General features: G+C 51.1%; 1 protein-coding gene across 1 annotated transcript in view; it reads left to right on the top strand.

Annotated features, from left to right (window-relative positions):
• Positions 1 to 1,101: 1,101 nt before the first annotated feature.
• CTDSP2 (CTD small phosphatase 2) overlaps positions 1,102 to 19,481 on the top strand; it is a 26,830-nt gene continuing 8,450 nt past the window's right edge. Inside the window, exons 1-2 of the mRNA XM_003790596.3 lie at positions 1,102 to 1,698; positions 17,106 to 17,254. Of these exons, the coding sequence (XP_003790644.1) occupies positions 1,635 to 1,698; positions 17,106 to 17,254 (213 nt within the window). The 5' untranslated portion in view covers positions 1,102 to 1,634. The remainder of the gene's footprint in view (positions 1,699 to 17,105; positions 17,255 to 19,481) is intronic.

The raw sequence follows: 19,481 nt of genomic DNA, 5'->3' as shown, positions 1-19,481 counted from the left end.
CTGATGTATGTTGGACAATGGGAACTCTGTTGCAGGAACCCCCTTCCTTGCCAAGGCCACCAAATCACAGAAGAACAGGATTGGGATTAGTTCTGAAGTCACCCAGTGCAACCTTATGGCACACCACTCTTGCCGGCCTTGATCTGAAGAGCTTCCAACCTACCAAGGCAGCCCATGTCACCTGTAGACAGATACAGATTACTGGGAAAGACTTGGATATTAAGCTTAAACCCGCCTTTCCGGAGCACTAACTGTTGGGAACAAATGTAAATCCTTTACCTACAGTTCTGAGCAGGGAAAGCAATAGAGTTTAGAGTCCAGTAGCCTTGTCAGTGGGGGATGCCCACCCAAAGGGAGGGCAGGGAGCTGGCGTCCTGAAAACACGCTTTTCTCTTAGAGACCTCTTTCCATCAAAACTGAGAGTGGAACTAGGAGGTAGGCGGAGAGGAAGGAGATAGGACTAGGTTGCGAGAAGGCAGGGCTGCCTAAACGGGAATAAATGGGTGTCTTCGAGGAAAGACTCGCATCTCAGGTCTCATTGTAAGTGTGGGGGTCATACAGTCCCGAGGTCAGTTCCAGCTCTTACACGCAGGCGTCCTAGGTCTGCCCCCACACTCAAGCCTTAGGGGATTCGATGGTGGAACTCTTTTATGTGAATGGGTAGATGTAGATTCGAAGGTAAGCTAGAAGTAAGGTAACTGTCCCAAGCCCCATCCTCCACTCCCGGCTCTGGCCCGACACCAGTTAGGCTTCGCGGCTTGCCCTCGTCACCTAAAGGGCGGAACAATCCAGTCTTCCTTGAGTACAGTCGCTGAGACAAGAACGCCTCAGCACCGAGCACGGAAACGTGAGCTTTGGAATGGCCTTTTAAGTAGTTGGGAAGGGGGTGTGGCCGAGGAGACTGGGAGGCCGCAGTCCGGCTAGGGGGGAGTGGCCCGGAGGTGTGGCCGTGGCGACTGGAATGTTGTTGGGTCCTTGCACCGCATAGTAAGGAGGGGCCACGCCCCCTTTCTCCGAGAGGACCAATCGGAGCGCCGGAGCGGTTTCAAGTCTCCCCCGCCGGGCTGCCCGCCCGCTACCCCACCCCCCTCGGGGATTTGCTTTTTCCGTAACAAAATAGCAAAGCTCTGGACCATCCGTTGCCCCGGCAGCTAGCGGGTGGAGGGGCCCAGGACCTAGGACTCTGCTCCGGAGCGAAAAGCTCCAGCGGGCCGTGGAGAGGCCGGATCAAGAGCCGGGAGGCGCGCGGGGGTGGGCGCTGCAGCCGCGGGTTGTTTATCTGGAGTACGGAGGGGAGGGGGGAGCCTGGAAACCGCCCCGTGTCCCATTTCCTCCTCTTGTTTTCGCTCCGGATTCTCCATGTTGGACCCAAACTGAGGAGCCCGGAGCTGCCGCCGGGGGATCGGGGCCCGGGGCACCCGGGGGAGCCGCTGCCCGGGCCGCCCGCCCTCCGTACAGGCCGCCTCCCTTCCCGGCCCGGGGAGGAAACGAGAGGGGGGATGTGAACAGCTGTGGGAGTCGGAGTCTCGGGAGCCGGAGCCGGAGCGGGCCCCCGCCCAGGCCCCCCAGCCCAGCCTAGCCTGCGCGCCCGCCCGTCCTCCCGCCCAGCCAGCCCGGGCCCGCGGGATTGTTAGATGGAACACGGCTCCATCATCACCCAGGCGCGGAGGGAAGACGCCCTGGTGCTCACCAAGCAAGGTAGGGGCAACAACTTCCCAAAACTTTGCGTCGCCCCCGGGCGGGGAGGGGGCTAGCATAACCCCGAATCTGGTTCCGGCCTCTGACCTGAGTTTCAGACCCGGCGATTGTTATCGGACGCCCTGGTCCATTCGCCCCCGCGTCCTGGCAGCACCCAAACCCCCGTGGGGGCTGCACTGGGCCCGGGATCCCGGCGGTCGAGGGGGAGGGGCGTCATCGGCGCAGCTGTCACCCCGTCCCGCAACCCCTCCCCCAGAGGCAGGGAGACTGAAGGGTTGCTCTCCAAACAAGCCCACCCCACATCTACCCTCCCCAGAGTTGGTGGGGTGGGTGGTCACTTTCCTGCACTGCCGCACGCGGCTGCCCCAGGATCGCTGGGAGGGGGTGGGAGAGGGATGGAGGGGTCCGGAGCTGGAACGCAACCGGGACTAAGAGTCCAGCACTTCACAGGCCCTTCCAAATCAGAAGTCCCGCAACGGGTGGTGACAGCATCCAGCGGGACTTGGGACCAAGTTCACGTCTTGGAGGCGGGGGCGGCCGCGATGGGGGAGGGGCCCGGGCCCCAGCGGACCAGACGTGGCTGGTCCGCGACTCAGCTCTGGGCCCCAGACCTCGGCGGCGCGAGGCTCTCTCTGAGCTGCCTCCCGCCGGTTTCGCTGAGCAAACATGCCCGACCCGAGGCCCGGCCGGAGCCCCTCCCTGCCCCGGTGCGCTCCCCCGGGGCCGCCGCTGCACACACAGAGCCGCGTTTGTTTGGCCCGGGAGCGGTGTCCCTGGTTACATAATTCGCCGAATGGCATCAGACCCGGCATGTTTCTGAATCGCGCAGCGAAAAGTGCGAGTTCTCTGTGGGCAGCGATTCGCGGCCCCCGCCTTCCACAGGGCCAGGTGGAGACGCGGGCCCTCTCTGGAGTGAAGCCGAGGCCTCTGCCGGGGGCAGGGGAAGGTTGGGGCCCGATGGTGGAACCTTTTTTTAGTTTGGTTACAGTGGGGGGCCCGAAACTCTTTCCCCCTCCCCCACGTTCTTTTTCTGGCCTTGAGGAGTATGTCCAAAACAGGGCAGAATTTCCGCAGGGAGTAAGGTCTAGCGTCGCTTTTTTTTTTTTTTTTTTGAGAACTCCTCGGACTGGGGCCATTTGGCCCTGAGCTGGGGAGAGAGCACGCGTCTGGGACCAAATCCGGAGCGTTCCTGCCTCCCTCCCCCAACAACCTGCAGGGCCAGTGCTGCATGAACACACTGAGGCCTAGAGCCTGGTGGGCAGCCAGCTCTTGGGCCTGGGACTGCCCCGCACCCCCTTCTTTGGCAACATTAGTCAGCAGGTCACTTATGCCTGGGGTTAGCATTCCACAGAAGCGCCCCCAACTTGCCTAGGTGCAAAGCAGCTGGGATGTGGTATCACCTCTCCTGAATTCCCTTCGTGGAACGGGGGTGTAGGAAGGAGACAGCATGTGCATATCTGGCCCTTCTTTAAATAAGCCTGCCCTAAGGAAGGACAGAGCAGTCGCCTACTCAGATCCAGCCCCAAAGGAGGCCACCGTCCTCCTATCCTCCGACTTACCTGGATTCCTTCTGCCCTGGCTACATCTCTAACCGGGCTGCGTGACCCAGGCAGCAACTTGACGGCCTCTGCTAGCTGCTCAGCTGTGCTGAGGGCTGGAAAGGGGAGGCTGCTTGTGTTTATAATCACTCCTGACTCTTTCCACTCTGTTCCCATCCTCTGGAAAGAACCCTAACAGCTAGTGGGGTGTGTGTGTGTATAAAAACTTTGATGCAGAGGATTTGGGAGGCGACAGAGGTGATAAGCAACTGGAAAAAACCCTGTGCTTCCCCACCGGGTCCTCCACTCTTGCCTCAGGGAGGAGGAGGCCACACCAGGAGTGAGGGAAAGCTGAACTGTGAAGCCACAGCCTACAAATCAGAGTTGGAAGTTTCACCGCCAGGGCAAATAGCAGGCGACAGAACAGATAACAGCAAAAAGCAAAGCAGCTGGCTGCCTCTTGACAATGTTAATTTGCTAGTGTTGGACTTTCTTGGAATTACGTTTTTTGTTTTTGCTTGTGTGTGTGGTTTGTCCTTCAAACTTATCCCTGGAGTAATCTGAATTCTTAGGCCAGCAGCCACTGGGTCTCTCCCTCCCCATATAATTTGATTGCACTCCAGAGAAGGCATGTTTTCTTCCTGGGCTGCTTGGGCACCCAGCAACTACTAAACCAACTTTCTGAGTCCCATGTCATTTACAAACAAAACTTGCATATTAAAACAAAAACAAAAATTGATGAGGGGAAAATGTGTTTTAATTAACTCCTTTAGGTAAACGTCCCCTCCCTCCTTTCTCTCCAGGACACCTCCCATCTCCATGCCCTGCTTACCTTTGCTTAAGGGGAAAGGAGTATGAGGCAGCTTAGTAATAAGTGAATTTCTGGAAAGAAACAAATTGCTCCTAGCTTGGGTAGCTTTTGAATGAAGTTGTTTGCTATTGCAGATTTTTTTTTCTTTTTTAGCATTCTCTGAGGTTTAAGGCTGTCTGGGTGTGCTGATGATTCAAAAGTAATTACAGTAGGGGAAGTAGAACAAAGTTGTTGAAAGCATTGATGATAAAAAGCACCAAAATTGGATCATCTTCCCAGACAGATGGGTGAAATGGCTTCCTGGTACAGCAAGGACGGGATTATGTGTAACATCAAAAAAAAAAATTAATATCAGTTTGTCAAGAATGGCCATGTATTGCAATCCTATATGAGGTTGTCACCCAGCTGCTAGAGGGTTGTGCCCTGGGCTTTGGGATTGGATGGGGGAAAGCCAAAAAAGGCCCCGCCCTGTTACGGTCCTATGAAATGAAGAGTGGGGGCAGCTTCTTCCAGCTCTGTGACCCATGCGCCCTGTGGGGAATCAGATTTTTTTGTTGTTCAGGAGACCTGATGACCCTTCATTTCTCGGAAGGGGATGGTGATGCCTTGAATTACTGCATCACATGTGGAGCTAAACAGGTTTTGCTAGCTAATCTCAAAGGTTCTGAGAGGTCCTAAAAATTAAGGTGCTATCTTTTTCTAGCTCCTGAATTCTTCTGTGTGAGGACGAAGTATTTTTCTGTGTGTGTTTGAGACAGAGTCTCACTTTTTTTTTTTTTTAAAGAGACAGAGTCTTGCTTGTCATCACAGCTCGCGGCAACCTCCAGCTCTTGGGCTTAGGCAGTTCTCTTGCCTCAGCCTCCCAAGTAGCTGGGACTACAAGCGTCCGCCACAATGCCCGGCTACTTTTTTGCTGCAGTTTGGCTGGGGCTGGGTTTGAACCCAGTACCCTTGGCATATGGGGCCGGTGACCTACTCATTGAGCCACAGGTGCTGACCTAAAGATTTTTTTTTTTTTTTTGAGACACAGTCTCACTATGTCGCCTTCCATAGAGTGCAATGGCATCACAGCTCACAGCAACATCAAACTCTTGGGCTTAAGTGATTCTCTTACCACAGCCTCCCAAGTAGCTGGTACTACAGGTGTCCACCACAACGCCCGGCTATTTTTTGGTTGCAGTTGTCATTGTTGCTTAGCTGGCCCAGGCTGGGCTCAAACCTACCACCTTCAGTGTATGCGGCTGGCGCCCTACTCACTGAGATACCGGCTGAGCTAAGTCTCACTTTCTTTAGAGAGGTGGTCTCACTCTGGCTCAGGCTGGTCTCCAACTTGTGAACTCAAGTGATCCACCTGCCTAGGCCTCCCAGAGTGCTGGGAGGGAGTAGCTCTTATTCTCTCAAGAAGTTCAAACACTTTCCACTGTAGATGTAGCTAAGCCCTTAATTTGAAAAGCTTAAAAATGAATCTTGGTAGAGTTTTTTTCCTTAGCTTGCTTTCTTGGGGGTGGAGTGCTCTGTGACATCGCCTGCAGGGCCTAGTGTGCTGTTTATAGCTGGATCTCCTGTCCTGGCTCCTCGGCTTCCCCTGGCCCAGCCTGGATCTGGGCCTCTGTGCTCTCGCAGTGACTGCTGAGGCTGCTCCTGTGTCTCCTTTGTAGTTTCCCCCCATCTTGGGGTGGGGGTGGGAGCCTGTGAGAGGACCTAGGCTTGTGTTTGCTCCTACCCTAAGAATAACTCAGCAACGATGTTTTATGACAATATCTGGGGCAGGGGGTATTCAGTTGAGTTATAATTTTAAATTTAGTAGGACTTTGTCAACTGAGTAGGACTTGGGAATTGCTGTGAAAACTTCCTTGAAGGATGTCAGTAGTGTTCCTGTCCTCTCTCAACTGTAGGGTCTTAAACTGGGTTGCAGAGAGGTCCCATATTTCTTATCATGGATTTTGTTAAAATGGTAAATACTATAGAAGTTATATTTCCAGCCAAGGCAAACTGACACTCCTAGCCTTTCATTAGAGACTCTGTGGAAGTGTCCTAACTAAATACAGGAGAGACCCTAACTAATAGATGGGGTTGTGTGTGTGTGCACACACAGACGCAAGCAGCGTCTCCTCCCTCTTCCACCTCGCCTTTTTCCTGCTAGCTCTTTGGTAATTTAGGGGGAGGATATTGTATTATTCCCATCTTGGGAGGTTTGATTCTTGGCTTGGATAAAGTTGGGACCAAGCTGGGGGAGAGGTTAAATTAAAGTGTTCGTTGTTACTTCAAAGAACTGATCCAGGAAATTGATTGCTTCAGTCTTGGGTCCAGATCCTTGCTTTTCCTATTCATAATGAGATTTGACAAATCCCTTTAGAATTCTGAGCAATTTACCTGTAAAATCGGAATAATATCTACTCCTTCTTTTTGAGACAGAGTCTCACTGTGTTGCTCAGGCTAGAGTGCCAGAGCGTCATAACTCACAGCAACCTCAAACTCTTGGCTTGACCAAGAGTTTCCCTCAGCCTCCCGAGTATCTGGGCTACAGGTGCCTGCCCTGACACCCAGTTAGTTTTTCTAAAAACGGAGTCTGGCTCTTGTTCAGGCTGGTCTTGAACTCTTGAGCTCAGGCGATCTACCACCTGAGCTTCCCAAAGTGCTAGGATTATCTATCCTGTATGATGCTTGGTACTTAGTAGCTGATACGTATTAATGTCCTTTTATGCACAGCCAGGCTAGTACTATGTTCACCCTCCTTCATTCCGCCAAGGACACAAGGTGTAAATAGCACATGGTCATGTGGGTTTTATGTTCAAGACAGGTGGTTAGGGGTTAAGGGGGACACTGATGTAGGGGCTTGGGCCTTCTGGAAGAATCAACTTCTGAGACTTGCAAACAGCCTTGACTCAGACCCCTTTTTAGTGCCAGGGTGACTTGGAATGGGATTTTATTTGCATATACTTGTGGGCCATTCTTTCTGGTGTTGGGTCATAGGACTAGAGGAAGCCAGGGAGCCATGCACCTCCTGTAAGAATCTCTAAACTCCAAACCTTCTGAGCAGTGGCTTAACCTCTCAAATGTGGATATAGCGAATATTCAAAACAGCTATATGCTACATTCTCTTACTATTTGCATTTGCTTTGAGAGTTAATGAACTCAGTGAGATTGAGGTTTCTTCTAGAATTTTAATAACAACAAGGGAAAAACAAAATGGGGCTTTGAAGAGAACTGCATAGTCTTTTTTTTTTTTTTTTTAGAGACAGAGTCTCACTTTGTCAACCTCGGTGTGCTGTGGTGTCACAGCTCACAGCAACCTCCAACTCCTGGGCTTAGGTGATTCTCTTGCCTCAGCCTCCCGAGTAGCTGGGACTATAAAGGTCTACCACAACACCTGGCTATTTTTTGTTGCAGTTTGGCCAGGGCCAGGGCCGGGTTTGAACCCGCCACCCTCAGTGTATGGGTCTGGTGCCTTACTCACTGAGCCACAGGCACCGCCTGAGAACTGCATATTACAACACTATTTCTTTGCTGCTATGGTTTTGGGGTATAACATTGAGAAGCTCAAAAACAGCATGCAGTGCTTTTCAAGCTGTCTCAAGGACATGGGATTGGGTGTGGCTCTGACACCATTCTCTCCCTCTTCTGAAATGGAGGAGTAGTTCCCAACTGGGATGCAGATGAGTGCATTTACATGCAAATCTTATGAAGGAACTATTAGAAATTAAAGCAGAGAAGGCCTCTCTGGACTAGAGACCAACTAAAACAGTGTTTCTTTGTCCAGCAAAGGCCCAGCCCTTCAGGTCTGAGTATGCTGGCACCAGGATCTGTTATTGCAGAATGGTACTCCAGTGAGCATCACAGCCTAGGTAGGAAGTGTGTACGCCCCTAGTTCTTCTAGGGGTGAGCCTTGAACCTGACCTCTGAGTGGATCTAACATTTCGTTTTCCTCCTGGGTGCTCTTAGTCCTCACCTCCACCCCCAGCCCCTAAAACCAGGCTTTGCTCTTACTCTTTATTCTATACCTTCTTTTATCTCTGGCTGCAGCTTTCTATCTTAAACTTGTGCTTTCCCAGCCACACTGTTCCCAGGGAACAAACGTGGCCTCAACCCCAGTGAGAGCCAAGCAGGCTCCTGGGAAGACTCCAGTCGCCTGCAGAGGCCTTCCAGGCAGCAGGTCCCAGCTCTTTGGTTTCCACAGCAGAATGGGGCCAGGCCCCTCCTTCACAAGAATGGGCCTTGCAGGGAGAGATGGCAGGTTAAGGTCTTTGAGCATGTGTGTAATAGAACAAGAGCCCCTAAAAAGGAAAACCAGATTCTGGGTGTGAGTCCTCGGAGGCTTCAGAGATACTGATTCAGTCAGATGTGGTGGGGAGAGGGACCACGAGGACTTTGAATTGCCTTCCAGTCCTGAAGGGGTTAGTCAGAGACCCCTGGCAACCTTTAGATGTTGGCACTCAGCCGGGAACTCATATCAGAATCTCCTGTGATGAGTACTAAAAATATAGGCCCCCCACCTGGGACCTACCAAATCAGAGCATGGGCAGGTAGGCCAGGCAGTCATGTGTTCCAAATGCTCCTTGTGGTTCTGACAGGTGTCCCTGGAGAAGAGCCAGGGAAGCACAGCAGTAGCCCCAGTTGCTTGTTTAGCCCTGAGCTTGGAAGATTCCCCTTGGGGGTCTGGTTCTGCCTTTTGTTAAAGATCCATGGCTCCTCAAGGGAATCCTAAACAAATGGGCACAGTAGGGAGTCTCCCTTAACCAGTTATAGTCATGGCCAGTATTTATAGAGCACTTAACCATGGCCAAGGTACCCTTCCCAGCACATTATGTCTAGTATCTCGCTTAATTTTTATAACAACCTTATGAAATAGGAATTATCCTATTTCCCACTTGACAAATAGGGAAAATTTTCCCAAGAGAACGGAAGGATACATACTGGCTAGCGTCAGCCAGACTCTGCACTCCAGGGTCCGTCCTTAACCTGGACTTAAACTGCCTCTCACTTGCATTGGCATTCCACATTTTTTTTTTAATATTTTAATACATTTCTTTCTCTCTCTCTCTCTCTCTTTTTTTTTTTTTTTTGCATTTTTTGGCTGGGGTTGGTTTTGACCCGGCACCTTCGGTTTTTTGGGGCCGGGCCCTTCCTTTTTTGGGCCCTGGGGCCTGCTGGCCTTCCATTTTTTTTCTTATTTTTTTTTTTTGTTTTTTTTTTTTTTTTTTGTTTCTTTAGTTGTAGTCTCACTCTTTTTCCGTTGGTGGAATTTTTTTTTGTCATCCTCTCTCGCAGCATGTGCTTTCTTCTTGGTTTGTTTTATTTTTTTTTTTTAGTTTTTTGATTTGGTTTGTCTGCATTTGCCGACCTGTGTTGTTGGTGTTTTTTTTTCTGTTTTTCTTGTCGCTTTTGTCTGGCTTTGATTCGTGTGTTCTCTTGATTCTCGCTTCTCTGCGTCTTTTATTTTTGGTTTTTTTTGTTTCATGTTTCCTACGTTACCTTCAGTCCATTTTTTTTATTTCCATTGGGTTCATTCTTTGGGGGATCTGAATGCATCTTATCTGTTACTTTTGCACGGAGTTTTTTGTAGGGGACATTTTTTTTGTTTTTGTTTTTGGTTACCTGGTGGCCCTGGCAGTGCTTTGCTTTTTTCTGATCATTTATTTTTTACCTGGGTTTCTGCACGGGTTTTGGTTCTTAGTTAGCTCGCAGTGCTCTCTGGGTGGACACACCTGCATTGGTAAAGCCGAGGGAGGAGCCAAGTGCAGGGTCCCTGGAGGTGGAGGCAGGGAAGTGGGTGCTGTCCCGGCACATGCTTTCTAGTCCTCAGAGGCCAGCCAGGGGAAGAAGGAATGAACTGTTTGGCCAGCTATCTGAGAAAAGACCATTTCTCAGGCTTTGGCCCGTCACTAACCTATGTGTACCCTCTGACGTGAGTTAGAAGAAATCTCTGTGGTCCTTTTTATCGTGAAAATTTTGAGATTGAGTTTGGGAAAAAGAGTTTGAAAGTGCTTTGTACTTAATGACTAGCAGCTGACCCCACGCTTTTATTAGAGCCAGGAGAGCTCTAAGCCCCTTGTAATCTTCACAGTCTGAGAAATTAGTTTTCCCATTTTACAGATGAATAAACTGAGGCCCTTACACATGGCAGAGCCAGCATTTAAACTGAAGTCAGGGGCACCTTGTATAGACACTTTGTTTTCATTAGTCATGAAAGATGCTGGGAAGTTCCTTTGTTCTGCCTCAGTGCTTTCCCCATCTCATACTGTGTCAACCTAAAGCAGGTTTACGTAGCTGGAGGGGAAAGAGACACAGGATTCTTCTTGGTCTTCGACTAAATCCAACCATTCCAGGAGTAGGGGCAGAGCGCCAAGGCAGGAGCTTGACACAGCCACTAAGAGGTGTCTGTGTCCTGCTTGGCGGGTTTCTGTTAGCCTCACAGCCTCTCCTAGGGACCTGCTCCACATCTCCCTGGAAAAAGAGGGGGGCTTAAGGTGGGCAAAGGTGGTTCCCCCCCACCCCCCAAATGACACCTCTCCCCTAGCAAGTGCTGCACAGGGCAGGGTCTCTTGCTGAGGCACAGGGACAGGATCCAGCCTTCGGGGGTTCTTGGCTGGCATCTCACATTTGTCCCTGCTGCCCTGTAGGTCATCAGATCACTTCCTGACATCCCCCAAGAGCCCTCTGCAGTAGGCCTTGGGAGCTGAGCCTGCTGCTGACACACATATGAGGAACACCTCTTCTATCTCTGGTCCAGGGCTTAAGAGATTCTCTTGTCTCTGCCTCCTAAATGGCTGGGACTATAGATACGCACCACAACACCTGGCTGTTTTTAGAGAGGGGTTTTGCTCTTGCTCAGGCTCAGGCAGTCCATCTGTTGTGGCCTCTCAGAGTGTATAGACTAATTGTAAAATCACAGAATATCTTGATTGTGCTTTAGAACTTGCCAGGAATCCCCTGTTCCCCAAACTGAATCCTTCTTGACGGAAGATCCCTGAGATCAGAAACCAGATTACTGAAGGAGATGAGAAAGGCAGGAAACAAGGTAGCATGTGGCCTGTGCCACCCACCCCACCAAGTGACCCTAAGGGCCCAGGTCTGAAAGAAGTCATTGTTTCTTAGAAAGAAGAATTGTAGGCTGGGCAACATGACTCATACCTCTAATGCTAGCACTTTAGGAGGCAGAGGCTAGAGGATTGCTTGAGGTCAGGAGTTCAAGACCAGCCAGAACAAGAGAGCAAGACTCATCTCTGCAAAAAATAGAAGAATGGTGGTACATGCCTGAAGTTGCAGCTACTCGGAAGGCTGTGGCAGGAGGATAACTTGAGCCCAGGAATTGGGGTTGCAGCAAGCTATTATTATGATGCCCTGGCATGTAGCCTAGGTGACAGAGTGAGACCTTGTCTCAGAAGAGTGAGAGAGGCTTGGTGCCTATAGCTCAGCAGGTAGGGCACTGGCCACATACACTGGGGCTGGTGCACAAACCCAGCCCAGGCCTGCCAAACAATGACAACTACAGCAAAAAAAATAGCAAGGCACTGTGGCGGGTACCAGTAGTTCCAGCTACTTGGGAGGCTGAGGCAAGAGAATCACTTAAGCCCAAGAGTTTGAGGTTGCTGTGAGCTGTGACACCACGGCACTCTACCTAGGGTGACAAAGTGAGAGTCTATCTTAAAAAAAGAGAGAGAGAGTTGTGCAGGGAGCTCTCCTGTCCTAGGAAAAGGAGCTAATCCACAAACAGGCTTAGGTAGGACTGCCCCAGTTGTTGGCAGTTGGGAGGCACCAATGTAGATCGTGCTGATATGAGCCAAAAAGCATGGCTAAAACTGTCTTTAAAAAAATGTCCATGTGGCCAGATTTACAGCTACTTTTTAGAACTTTAGGAGCTGGTGCTGAGCTGGGTGAGACCTGCCCTCCTTGTTAGCTTAAGAGTATAGCGTCAGTGGTCAGGCACTGTGAAAATGGTACACCTTCCTGTTGTTCCCACTTTTTTCTGTGTGGGGGATGTCTAGGCATCTCTCATCCTCCTCTGTTCCCTGCCGACTCACCTGCTGGTGTGAAGAGCCCTTCCGTCCACCTGGCACTGTAGGGCTTGTCCTTAGCCAAGGCACAGATGCCCCTTGCAGAGGACCTGGGAGGACTCCTCTCCACGGGGAGCCCCAATCAGATGTGTCTTGGCTGCAGGGCCCAGGCAGCTGGCCAAGTAGGGCCGGAAATGCTCCAAATACTCTCCTTCCTCCAATAGCTAAGGGGAAAGAGGCCCCTGCTAGCGGCTCTTTTATAGTGATAGCCAGACTAAGCCCGCGGAGGGGGGGGGTCAGCAGTGGGGAAGGAAGTACTTCTGAGAGATGAACCAAGAAAGAAGGCATCTTTCTACATGAATGGACTTGTTAAAATCCAATAACGGGAGCCCAATCTCAGACAGAGGTGTGAGGTATTCATTTGCTGGGACACAGAGCTGTGTTGTTAGCACAGGTGATATGTAGACGTGACTTTCAGAAAGTTAAAAGGTGTTGCCCCAGTAAAGCCAGTCTGCATGTGTATGTATATGTAGGCGCCTCCTAAGAGGCAGGACAACCACCGTTCTCTCCTGGTCCTTCTTCGGGGCACCAGGGTGGGTACAAGGGCACAGGGTGATGTTCCTGTCAGTGGAACAGCCTTGCTTTCCTCTTAGCACTGAGTGCCAGTGTGGGAGTCTGGGAGCTAGGAACAACTCTGGGAGTGGATTGGGAGAACGTGTAGGGGTTGCTTTGACTTTTTGAAGTCTGCTGCTGCTTAGTTCTTCAGGTCATTTCCTCTGTGCTTGGCCTTGGTCCACATGGAAAGGGTGGGAGGGCTCCTGATCTGTTGGTGGCCTCCTGGAATGAGGCCCACGATGTTGCCAATTAGTGGTCATCTCCCCTTAGCTAACTAATGAAAACAAGCACACCATTTACTTTAGAGTTTGCACAGTATCTTACTGTGTTTATCCTTCAGTCCTGAGTGAGGGTTTGCTGTTATCTCAGAATATGGATGAAGGAACTAAGGTTCCAAGAGGGTGCGTGGCTGAGTCAGTAACTCGCAGAGCTTGGACCTCAGCCCAGGTGGTCCCCAGAGTGGGGGGTGCCTCTCCCATCCTGCCTTCTCTTCACACCCCGCCTCAGTGGGCAGGTTCCAGGAGAGCGCTGAGGGCCCGCTCGGCTTGCGTGTCTGCAGCCGCCTGCCCACTCTGTTCATAAGCCAGAGCCATCTCCCTCACTGGGTCTGTGCTGTTCCTCTCAGACATCTAGTCCCAAACTAGATGTTTGGAGTGCAAAGAGCATATGCTATCAGCAGCTGGGTGGAGAGGAGGGCTGTGTGTCCGCACAGAGAGTAGCAGGGCATGCAGGTGGGAGAGTAGCTGGTGGTTCAGCTACGTGGCACCCACTGGAAGTGCCCTCCCTCATTGGGGAAACCATGTGCAGTAAGGTCCCTCCGGCCTGTAAAGCTTCCTGTGCCTGGTGTTCCTCTCCTGGAAAGGCAGGCTGGTGCCCGCCCCATCACCAGCTCACACAGAGGGGTGGGGGTAGCCTGCACCTGGCTGTCAGTGACACAATGCAAAGTGCTGGCTGAAAGGAGCCACTTGAAAGGCCTTTTGACACAACTTTCAGATCCATTCTGTTGTGTGGTTCCTCACCCCTAAATCCACTAAACAAAGCAGGTCTTCGGGAAGCTTCTGGCTCAAGTCCCTCCCTACTCCCCTCTTCCATTGCTCCTCCTCTTGCTCTCCCAAAGGTATCTGCCGGTCAGAGCAGGTGCAGGGCGGGGTGGGGTGGATTCTGGGGAGTAGAATCCCAGAGGCTTGCACTGTTTCACCATTTGCCCCTTTGGTGGCCTGCTGAAGAGGACACATTTGTGGAGACACAATGTTGGTCCTTTATCAACCCATCCTAGATAGGAATAGAGCAACATTACTGAGAAGAGACCTTGAGAGTGCCCCGCAAACCTCCCAGTTGTTGCGTGAGTAAATGTGCAGGCTGTCCCTGTCAGAGGCCCCACACAGGGTAATGGTTAAGAACCTTGGTTCTAGGTTCAGGCAGATCTGGGTTCAAAGCTTGGCTCTGCTGTCACAGCTGCCTGCAAGATCCTGAGCAGGTTCCTTAACCTCTTTGGCTTTCCATCTGTAAAATGGGTTTGTGGTCAGGACCAAAGGAAGGAGAGGTATCAAGTGTCTCACACAGGCCTGGCACGTCGTGGAGCTCAGCAAACACAGCAGAGGCCAAGTGGTTCGCCTTGGTGTTCAGCAACACCAGGGCCCACCGTCTTCCCCCTTGGAGGCTTTCCTGTTTTAAACTGTTGGGCTGTAGCAGACTAGCGGAGGTGTCCCAGGTCCTAGGAGTGATGGGAAGGCCCTGGAGGCCCCTAGAGTCACTCGCTGTCAGTGGGTGAGCAACTGCTGCCCAGGGGGAGGCAGCCATGCTGGGGAACTGAGGCAGGCCCCCAGAGTCTCAACAGCAGATGTGTAAGGTAAGGAGGACAGACAGCCTGGACAAGGACTGAGGGAAGTGGGGGGTGAAAGATGTTGGGGTATTGACCTTACTGTTACAGGTCTGGGGTACTCTGCCTCAGACGCCTGCCCCCAAGGTCAAGGCATTTGTGGTCTTAGAGGCCCAGGGGCTGCAAGCCACATTGTGTTTTTGAGAAGACCCTTATCCCCTGCAGAGTCCAAGCTCCCTGCCAAGGGCTGAGGCGCTTCTGCCTGTTGGATTCCCCACAGCGGGTGCAAGCCAGGCCTCTCCATGGCCCCAGCCAGCTGCCCCTTTCACCCCCTGCCTCTCAGGATTACTCAGCCTTCACAGCGTCTGTCACTAAGATGCTGAGTGCATTCCTGACAGCCTCTCTTCAGGAAAGGCCCAGGCTGTGTGGCCTTTTAAAAAAGGCTCCGTGCCCAGGTTAAGCCTCCGATTGTGGTCCTGCGTGAAGAAACCAAAAACCAAAGGAAGAGCGATGGCTCAGCTTGGTCTTGGGGCTTTGTGTCAGCGTCTGCTTTGAGTCAGTCCCAGTCCCTTGAAATTTAATGTGGGCCATTACAGGCAGGTGGAAAAATCTGTCCTTTCCCTCCAATTTCTGCATAAAAGCAGGTGAGAAAATTCCAAGGAACCTCTCATCCTGCTGTCTGCTGTCTCCTTGATGCAGAAAGGGCTTTGGGGCTAATCCCTGGATAGAACCCCCAGTCCCTGGAAATCATTCTGTCTCCAGGGCCAAAAGCCTGAAAGTGACTCCCAGGTTTTTAGGCAACTTGCTGGACAGGCCCAGTCATTGTCTAAAAGGTTTCCAATGGCCATAACCAGGAGAGAGCGCTGGACCTGCTGACCCGGCCCAGCCTGCACCTGCAGGACGCTCGCTCGTTCCCCTGCTGAGTCAGAGCTCAGTCTGCAGTCCAGCGGGGCTGCTGACTGCACTTGGCTGGCTGCCAGGTAGAGGCCGTGTCTTCTCCCTTGGTCCTGGGGGAATGGTTTGGTTTCTCTAGAGGCAGGAGCAGTAAATGTGTGTTAATGGCTCTCCGGTCACCCTTTTCTGCAGGGCCACCTTGGTGGATATATGCTTTGAGGAACAACACAGGGATGCTTTTCTATACCCCACAAAGACAGAAGAATTTCCGCCATTCATTTTATGCACAGTAGTTTGCCCTGGGCTTTAAAGTGTAAAGCCTTGGGTTTAATCCTTAGGTCCATCTCCTGCCCAGCCTCTGGGGTGCTCATGCCCTCCAGAGGGGAGACCTGCGGCCAGGGCCATTCTACAAGTGGTTGCGCAGTGCCACCTTCTGGCCACAGTAGCTATGGTAGCTTTCCATTGTTGCTCAACCATTGCCGGAAAAGTTCATCTAAAGCAAAAGAAACTTGCAACACTTCTTCTGAAGTCAGAATATCAGGATATTCAGGATTTCTGCTCAAACTTGTAATTCCCATAGCTCTTTGTATCTGCTTGGCATTTCTGGGGCTACCTTGCCAGGCCACCTATTAAAATGACTTTGTAGGCTCGGCACCTGTGGCTCAAGTGGCTAAGGCGCCAGCCACATACACCTAAGGTGGCGAGTTCAAATCCAGCCCGGGCCCACCAAACAACAATAACGGCTGCAACCAAAAAAATAGCCGGGCTTCATGGCGGGCACCTGTGGTCCCAGCTACTTGGGAGGCTGAGGCAGGAAACTCGCTTGAGCCCCAGAGTTGGAGGTTGCTGTGAGCTGTGATACCACAGCACTCTATCCAGGGGGACAGCTTGAGGCTCTATCTCAAAAAAAAAAAAAAAATTAAAATGGCTTTGTATTTCCCACACCCAAATTGTCAATGTAGGACCAAGCAGCTGCAGCCCAGAGGCAGGGGCATCACTCAGCCTAGGATGTGGGGCTGGGTGTGTGCATCCTGAGGGGTTGATCTTCTGGTATTTTGCCAGTTGGGTTCCTGGTCCTTGAGGGGAGGGAGCATTAAGGAAAGGGGCTGGAGTGTGGGAGAGAGAGTAAAGAAAGACTGCAGCTTCTTCCTTGGGGCTGTGGCTGTTCTGGAGTTTCTCACCTTGTTTCTGGTCTGGAGCTTTTAGGTAAATTGGGCTCCATTCTGCTGCCACTGACTCAGCATCTAGGGAAGCTGACGCTGAACAGAGCCACAGCTCCACTAACTTGAAGTGGAGTAGGTTACTCTCTTGTCTGGAATGGTTAGTCTGCCTGGGAACTGGCATTGGCCAGGGGGATCTATTGTCTTTGTGAATCGGTTTTCAGGGCCCCTTCAGTGCTGTCACTGGAGCAGCAGGACACCTAGAGTCTGTGTACACAGCCCCATCTTCGAGTCTTTCCATCTGTTTGTGTCCCCCTTGTGGAATAAAGAATAAATCTTAAACCCTCCGTAGCTCAGGTCTCCCATTTCGCAAACCAGAAAGTGGGGATTCTTCTTGCCATTTGTGCTTTATGGAGAAATGTTAGAGTGACACGTATGCTTACTGTCCTGTCTGCTGTTGTTCATGTGACATGTGCCCTGGTGGAGCTTAAAACTAGAGGGACTGTGAGCATATGGGTGACTGTGGGCGGACTAATGTCTCTGTAGGTAACACCTCTGTCATTTTCTCTACTCTAGGCCTGGTCTGCAAGTCCTCTCCTAAGAAGCCTCGTGGACGTAACATCTTCAAGGCCCTTTTCTGCTGTTTTCGCACCCAGCATGTTGGCCAGTCAAGCTCCTGCACTGAGCTTGCTGCATATAAGGAGGAAGCCAGCACCATTGCTAAGGTAGCTGGGGTGGGTGGCACGGAGCTTACAAGGAAGGAACTGCTAGTGGGGGCTCTTTGCAGGCAGGGTGACAAGGCAGTGAAGACCTCTAGAAAATAAAGCCCTTCCTCTGTCCTTCCCTTAGTAATCCATTTGCTTCCCATTTATGGTATGGGACACCTGGATGTCCTCGGTTGCTGAGGACCCCTGTGGTCCAGATCCTTCCAGGTTCTAAGGAACCGTGCAAGGCACTTTGCATATATTGTCCCAAGTGAGCCACACAGCAACCCAACAAGGAGACTCACAGAGTTCCCATTTTGCAATCATAAGAACTTTAGGATGTGTGGAGTCCCTGAAGAGTTTGTGGTTGATAAATGGTAGTGACAGGATTCGAACTCAGATCTCTCTAGCTCTATCTAAAACCTGTGTTTGTTGTATTTTCTCCTATGGCATAGTTGTCCCTGCATGTGGATTATATGGGGACTTTTTTGCTCATCTGTGGTGGCAGATACCACGAAAGTTATGCATGGACCTTTTTTTCCCTCATCAGCTTTCATTAGTGTTTATGAATTTAATGTGTGGCCCAAGACAACTCTTCTTCCTGTGTGGTGCAGAGAAGTCAAAAGTTTGGAGACTCCTGTATGCAAAGCTATCTTCAAGTTATCTGACTTGGGGAGAGCTGAGGAGTTGAACCTCTACCATGTTGCTAATAACCCCAATTAGGGACCTTCTAGGGGGCATTATTAAAAGCATGGTAGAGTTTCACTGACTATGCATATCACCTGTACCTGTGCAAGGCATTTGGAGATTGGGGGGGCTATTTCTGAACTTTTTTTTTTTTTTTTGAGACAGAGTCTCACCATGTTGCCCTGGGTAGAATGCTGTGGCATCACAGTCCACAGCAACCTCAAACTCATGGGCTCGAGCGATTCTCTTGCCTCTGCCTCCCAAGTTACTGGAGCTACAGGCATCTGCCACAACGCTCAGCTATTTTTTTTGTTGTTGTAGTTGTCATTGCTGTTCAGTAGGCCAGGGCTGGGTTCAAACCTGCCAGCCCAGGTGTATGCAGCCAGTGCCCCCACCACTGTGCTATGGGTGCTAAGCCTTGATTTTTTTCTTTTGAAGACAGTGTCTCACTTTATTATCTCCCTGGAGAGAGTGCCATGGCGTCATAGCTCACAGCAAACTCAAACTCCTGGGCTCAGGTGATTCTCTTGCCTCTGCCTCCCAAGTTACTGGGGCTTCAGGCATCCACCACAACACCTGGCTATTTTTAGAGACGGGGTCTCACACTTGCTCATCCTACTCTCAAACTTGTGAGCTTAGGCGATCTGTCTGCCTCAGCCTCCCAGAATGCTAGGGTTACAGGCATGAGCCTCCACGCCCAGCCCATGAACTTGTATTTTGACATAGGATCTCACTCTGTCACCCTTATAGCTCACTCCTGGGCTCAGGAGATGCTCCTGCCTAAGCTCCTATAGCTGGGACTACAGGAGCACACCATCACACCTAGCTAGTTTTTAATATTTCTATAGAGACAAGGTCTTGCTGTATTGCCCAGGCTAGTCTTGAACTCTTGGGCTCTAGCAATCCTTCTGCCTCAGCCTCCTGAAGTGCAAAGATTACGGGTATGAGCCACTGCACCAGTTTTGTTTTGTTTTGTTTTTTTGAGACAGAGTCACAGTTCACAGCAACACCCGACTCTTGGGCTTAAGCGATTCTCTTGCCTTAGCCTCCCAAGTAGCTGGGAGTACAGGTGCTCCTGCCCCAAAGCCCAGCTATTTTTTTTGTTGCAGTTGTCATTGTTGATTTTAGCTGGCCCTGGCTGGGTTCAAACCTGCCAGCCTTGGTGTATGTGGCTGGTGCCCTACCCACTGAGCTACAGGCGCTGCCTACACCAGCCTTTTTTAAGAGACAGGGTCTTGCTCTGTTACTCAGGCTAGAGTGAAGTACTATAATCCTAGCTCACTATAATCTCACACTCCTGAGCTTGGTCGATACCCAGTACCTGTGAGTATTTTTGATCATCACAATGACTAAAAGATACACATATATAGTTTTTCAAGGGTGGGGCCAACTCCAAGCAACAAAAATTATTGTCTCTAGTTGGGCACAGTGGCTTATGCCTGTAACCCTAGCACTCTGGGAGGTCGAGGCAGGAGGATCCCTTGAGCTGAAGAGTTCCAAACCAGACTGGGCAAGAGTGAGGCCCTGTCTGTACTAAAAACAGAAAAATTAGCTTGGTGTC

Source organism: Otolemur garnettii, unplaced genomic scaffold (assembly GCF_000181295.1).
Source record: "Otolemur garnettii isolate 467f Iridium unplaced genomic scaffold, OtoGar3 scaffold00043, whole genome shotgun sequence".
Lineage (NCBI taxonomy): Eukaryota > Metazoa > Chordata > Mammalia > Primates > Galagidae > Otolemur > Otolemur garnettii.
The sequence above is the reverse complement of the archived record's forward strand: the minus strand, read 5'-3'. Positions and strand labels throughout refer to the sequence as shown.